Source organism: Dicentrarchus labrax, unplaced genomic scaffold (assembly GCF_905237075.1).
Source record: "Dicentrarchus labrax unplaced genomic scaffold, dlabrax2021, whole genome shotgun sequence".
Classification (NCBI taxonomy): domain Eukaryota; kingdom Metazoa; phylum Chordata; class Actinopteri; family Moronidae; genus Dicentrarchus; species Dicentrarchus labrax.
In genome coordinates this window covers 6,492,760-6,498,759 of record NW_026136710.1, presented here as the reverse complement: position 1 = coordinate 6,498,759, position 6,000 = coordinate 6,492,760, and the positions used below count along the sequence as shown (strand labels likewise).

General features: G+C 36.6%; 1 protein-coding gene across 1 annotated transcript; it reads right to left on the bottom strand.

Annotated features, from left to right (window-relative positions):
• Positions 1–667: 667 nt before the first annotated feature.
• On the bottom strand, positions 668–3,707 carry ptcd2 (pentatricopeptide repeat domain 2). Its single transcript, XM_051412574.1, has 10 exons — positions 3,589–3,707; positions 3,116–3,202; positions 2,912–3,035; positions 2,557–2,674; positions 2,356–2,434; positions 2,178–2,269; positions 1,949–2,062; positions 1,765–1,839; positions 1,570–1,683; positions 668–1,280 (listed from the first exon to the last, which is right to left on the bottom strand). Exons 1-10 carry the CDS (start codon positions 3,695–3,697, stop codon positions 1,062–1,064), a joined length of 1,131 nt encoding a protein of 376 aa, XP_051268534.1. The 5' UTR covers positions 3,698–3,707; the 3' UTR covers positions 668–1,061.
• Positions 3,708–6,000: the final 2,293 nt, after the last annotated feature.

The following is a 6,000-nucleotide window of genomic DNA, read 5'->3' as shown; positions in this document are numbered from 1 at the left end:
GAGGGATTTCATGTGCGTCATGGTTTGTTTACATGCTGTTCAGAACAGCAGGCTTTCGGATTGTGATGAATATTTTACTACATATTTGTGATTATCACAGTGTACGTGTGAAATACGGGTTTTTTTTTTTTTTTTAAATTAGGTTTTATTATTAATATAAATCACACCATGCCACGTGTGGCTTCAGATCCCCAGTTTGTGCCTTACATTTGTCACAGAGCTAAGAAGTATCAGCATCGGTATCTTTCTAAAAAAAAAACCCAGGTGGTGGTTTACAGGACAGATTCACAATCTGTCTTAAAACAAGTCAGATGCCCATATTAACAGTGATGAAACAAGGTTTGAATTAGGAGATAGTGGTGCACCTCGGGAAAAGGTGGTTTGAAGCAGATCAAAATACATATAGAACAGCTGGAAGTGTTGGGACCGTGTGGGTTTATCAAAGATGATTATTTCTGGAAAAACAGATGCTTAGCTGTGTGACTCAAATGTAATGGTAATGTATGGGAGGCAAACATTGGGACTAGTACTGGATAGAGGACAGTAGGAAACAACTGTATGGTGTGAACACACTACAATGCATACATTTAAAACAACCTTTCACAATATATTGAATACATGTAAATGTTCATGGTTGAGCTACAGTGAAAGGACCAGCATTCCCACACACAATGAAACACTTTTCATTTATTTTTTTTAAAGTAAATCTGATTGATCTTTAATCACTCAATCAACACATTATACACACAACACATTATACACAGAGACCCTTGCAAGGAAATCAATACCTCTTTAGGTAGATGGTGTTACTTCTGCAACTTTATCTCATCTGCTTTCTGTTAAAGTGCAAGTTGCACAAACATGAACTGTGACCTTTTTCAAAAACTGTTGCATAGGGACGAAATCAAAAGGGGGATGACTGTAGATTAAGTACATTAGATTGACAAAGTCAAGCCGCAGTCATTCATTTTTCATTTTTGACGGGTTCCTTTAAGAGTTAGATTAGACCCTTTAGTGAACAGACTGATGTGACTTGGCTTTGGCACGGCACACAGCTTCTCTCACTCTGACAGCAGAATGTTGTTTAGTGGCTTCATGGTCCTTCGGCTGGCCTTCCTCGCCTGCACCAGAACTGGCTTACTATTCACTTTGGGTGTGTGGCAGAGCATATCATCGAGGGTCTGACTGGTCACCTGACCGGCTTGCTTGAGGTTAGCCACTACCTGCTCCACTTCCATCATGTGTGGTCCGCCATTGCTACACGAGCGCAGCACATCCAACTGAAAAAAGGTCACAAGAGGCCACTGAGCTAACTATGTATCAATAGCCACCGTAAAGGACACCTCAAACCTTTTGATTTTAAAGTTAGGTTTGCCACTATCTTGTTGACAGAAGATTGTACAGTAATTGATAAAAAAAAAAAAAAAACCTGGAAGAAAGCACTAATATAAATGGCAGGAATATGTTTAAACACTGACTTACAGCATCCTTAACTAACCTGCAGTGTTACCTATTTTTTTTGATAATAAGCACAAGTTATTTTTTTAAATAGTCAGATGTTTGTCTTACCACATGCTCTGAAAATTTGGGCTTCTTCACAAAAGTCGGTCTGTCAGGCAACACAGCTGCAGACAGGATGGAAACGGCATCTTCCACTGCTCCTGTCATTGCTAATATTAAAACCTAAATGTAAAGATAAAAAAAATAATTGAACTTCGACAGCGAGAAAATAATGTACACTACAGTTACACGATGCACCCTTACCGTCAAATTTTCTGATAATTTGTTGTCAAAGCTCCTTATTTGTGGATACAATAACTTTGCCTTTTCAATGTCATTCTGGAAATTAAACAAAAAAAAGAGAAAACAGATTATTGATGATGTTTTAATGTTCTCCACATCTGTCTATCATGGATGAAAGGAATTGAAGAAGAATTTGTTAACTCACCTGTCGAATTGCTAATGCTACAAAAAAGCATTGAGCTTGTTTTGAGATTAAGAACCCTTTGGACTGTTTATCCTCGATCAGAGTAGAGCAGAACTCGTACGACCTTGGGGTGTTCTGACCAAAAATAAAAGAGAACATTAACTGACTGTGAAGAGTTTTCGTAAACCATTAACTCCCCCACAACACTTGGGACTGCAATAAAATAAACTTCAATTAATTTAAGTGTTACCAGTTTATAGCAGGTGCCAGCTGCCAGTGTCACTGTGTCCGTGTTTAACGTTACACCTTGGCTCTTCATTATCCCTAGTACCTCCAGGGCCTCTGCAATAGCCAAAGATTGCAATATCATATACATGTGATGATAATTTCAGGAGAACAAAACACTAGAAGGTTGATCTGTCACTTACTTTCATACAAGCCTTTTGTGAATAACATGTCTATGGTGATGTTAAAGGAGGTTGAGTCGTTAAAGAATCCTCTCATTTTCTGTTCAGACATGGGAAAGGAAATGTTATCAACCTCGAAGAAAAATATCAATCCTGTCTTGTTTTTATCCATATGGTAATTTTGTTTAATAGTCAATGTTTTGGTTATTTTAGTTGATTTACCTCATCTGTAACTGTAGCAGCAGCAAACTCCTCCAGGCCCAGCTCATAACACTGCCTCACGAAGAGGGGACCAAACTTGAACTCTTTGAATGCAAAGTTCAGGTTCTCTTGGTGATACCTTGGGGCAGCAAATTAAAGGATCGTTTTCATAATTCAGAATTCATAATTCAGATACACAACGATAGTCAAAGCAGTATTGAAAAGATGTTTTTTTTTCCCCCTCTGTGAAGTTAGAAGAATCTAATTTCTTTCTTTCTAATGTTGGTGAAATACAACACAGAGTATAAAAACATATTTTGGTGCTGAAATGGTCTCCTTTGCTTTACAAAACTTTCAATAAAAAGATATACTATACCTATACATGGCATCTCTGACGATCAGCATGTCATCTGCAGAATCGCACAAGTGAAGAAAAAGCTTCAGGTCATCTCTCAGAATCAGCTGCGTATTTTGCAGCTTGTTACTGATCAGCTTTTTTCCTGTGAAAAGGAGGTGAAAATATGAGCTCTTATGCACCATTAACACATGACATAAAACTGCAGCTCAAAAACAACTCTACCTCTCAATCGAAGGTGAGCCACGGCCAGCTTCCTTTGCTGGAATTCGTGTAGTCTGATTACATTTTCTGACAACAGATGCCTCTTCGCTGCAAGTAAAACAACATTTTTCCAGTAAGTAAGACACCAGTAATATACACAAATGCAGTGGTATTTGTTGTGGTAAGAAGAATAATGGTGGTAATATTTTTGCTTAGCTTAGATTATAGTTTATATTTCTGTTGCCAGACAAAAAAAAAAAAAAAAAAGAGAAAGGTTACAGCATACCATTACTACAAACCGAGTAAAACCCCATGTAAATTCAACTTTTGGAGGACTTTTATGAGCCATTAAAACAACTTACCGTCAGTTACTGTCCAATATTTTCTACACATGTGGGTTACAAATTGCTACCGTAGCTTCTCTGTGTGTAAACCAGCTTTAATGGTCACCTCTGTATCACACAACACACATTTTTTTTTAAAGCTCGTCTTACCTCCGATACAGCCTTCCATCCAGCCAGGCTGTAAAACACCACAAAATACTCGTTTTGAGGGGTCAAGCAGAAAGGACCGACAACATCTACCAACCCTCCCCAGCGCCATGTTGCCCACTGACTGTACCACGGAGATGGAAACGAAGGGGTGCTATTGGAGATGTTATTAAGTTTTAAAACACCAATTGCTACCCGGAACAGCAAACCATATTTAAAAACGCACTGGTAGCGAATTAATATTTAGATTCGAGTATATATATATATATATAAAAAAATTAATATGTGTAGGTATCTGTTTTAATTTTGAATTGCGCAATGAGTAGTTGGTATCATCCAAATATGGCTGCGTCCTGTGATCTTGCATACGACTAGCGTGTGTTATAACCATTGAAGTTATTGTCATTTATTTTTACTCTGTTTCACGAAGCTCTATTCATTTTGTGCTACATCTTTTCTTCAGTTTTCTTCATTTTATTACTGAACAACACCAGCAGTAAAAAAAAAAAAAAAAAAAAAAAAAAGGTGTTCATCTTTTGACCTACAGGTGGTGCTGTTGCACTGCACTTTAAACACGTCTGATGACTGAAGTTTGATATGTTTGTTGTATATATGTGTGGGACAAAGATAATACTATATGCACTTTTGGTTGTTATTACCATAAATCTAGCTATACTACATAGTATTATTTTGCAATATAATTTATTTATAAACGTTTTTATTGAGGATGAGAAACTCCCACAGCTCCCAGGCTCAACTCAGATTCCCCTTACTTTTCACTCTTTAAGTTGGCAGTAGATGTTTCTAATACCCCTCTGTTAATGCTTTTAAAGAAAAATTAATACCTCATACATTTTTATAACTTGTATTATTAGGCTATTTAATTCAGTTTTTACTTTACAAGATATACTCTTGGAATATGTCATTGGATGTAGCAAATGGAGCAACAGGGTATTAGGGTATTATAATAATGCCATTATTAATGCTAAATCAATTAATCTGATTATTTTCAAATGAATATAATGTTTGAGGCCTTGTCATTACCTTCAAAATTGCAGATTAAGTTTACAGAGGGAGATTCATATGTACGGTCATATTTACCTCTGTATATTATGTATATACAGCATGTACCTCTGTGAATGTCAAATGCTTTTTCCTGCCTCAAACAATTATCACACCAGATCCTCTAGATGATTCAGAGCCACCAGAGTCTTTTTTGAACTGGGCTTGGAATAATTTACAAGACACGCTGCCACACCCAAAACATGTTTTATGAAGAATGTTACTGTTTAAATAGTCACACTCTCTTCTTTTATGCCCTTCTGTAAATTGTTTATGTAACTGCCATTTTGGCCAGGTCTCCCATATCAAAATACATATAAAAAATGTTACAGTTTTTCTTTTTAGTTTTTTTCATAATGGTTACAAATGGGCATTTTCAATCAAATTATACTTTGAACTTATACAAGTTTTTGTAAAAGGGCCATGAATTATGTTATGATCAAACAGTCAAAATATTCAGAATTGCTTGCACAATGAAAATATTTGGTCCAAATGTTATGTTATGTTGGAAAAATGTAAGTTACAAGCAGACTTATTATTTAATCTCTACTTTAGTATATAAAGGTGAGCATCAAACTCTGCCACTAGTTGGTGAACCCATTGACCTAGACAGCATTACATAACCAATGACTTATATCCTTTAAAAGGAATTCTGCTGCATTTTCTCATGTTGTGGGTCATGTTGTGGTCATACATTTGAAGTTCAACTCCACAGATTCATCTGGATTGCTATATATCCTTTGTTGTGTCAGAACTCCAGTAGTCATAATATTTAAGTTTAATAAGTTTTATTCAGCTTTTTATTTTTTTAATGTACAGTATGCATGAGTAAATTTTATTCATTAATTTCATTGTTCTTTATTCAGGATTTATGTGATTTTCCACTGCAGGCGGTGTGTAGACGTCTGTGGAAACTTAATTGCTAAACTTGGAGCCATTTGGGGAAGTGAGTTGATTGTAGTTGTAAAAAAAAAAATCAGTATAATGATTAAGGTGCTCCTTAAATTAACTCCTAAAATAGACTATCTTGCATAGAGAAAATAGGGCTGGGACAGGGAGGTTCCCCACTGTTGCTGTGGCAACAAGATCTCAGCCCATCCAGCTGAGATTGCTTGCTCAGCCAATCAGACACAGGGCAATGGATAATTTATGGTATCCTGCAAGGTGTATGTGTCTCTGTGGGTTTCTCTCTTCTCTCTCTCTCTCTCTCTCTCTCTCTCTCTCTCTCTCTCTCTCTCTGTCTCTCTCGCTCACTCTCTTTGCATGCATTTATTTTAAATTAGGCTCTCCAACATACAGCTCATCTGCAGCTACAGGTTGAAGGTTTTAGTGTGGTGGCAGCTCATGTTAACA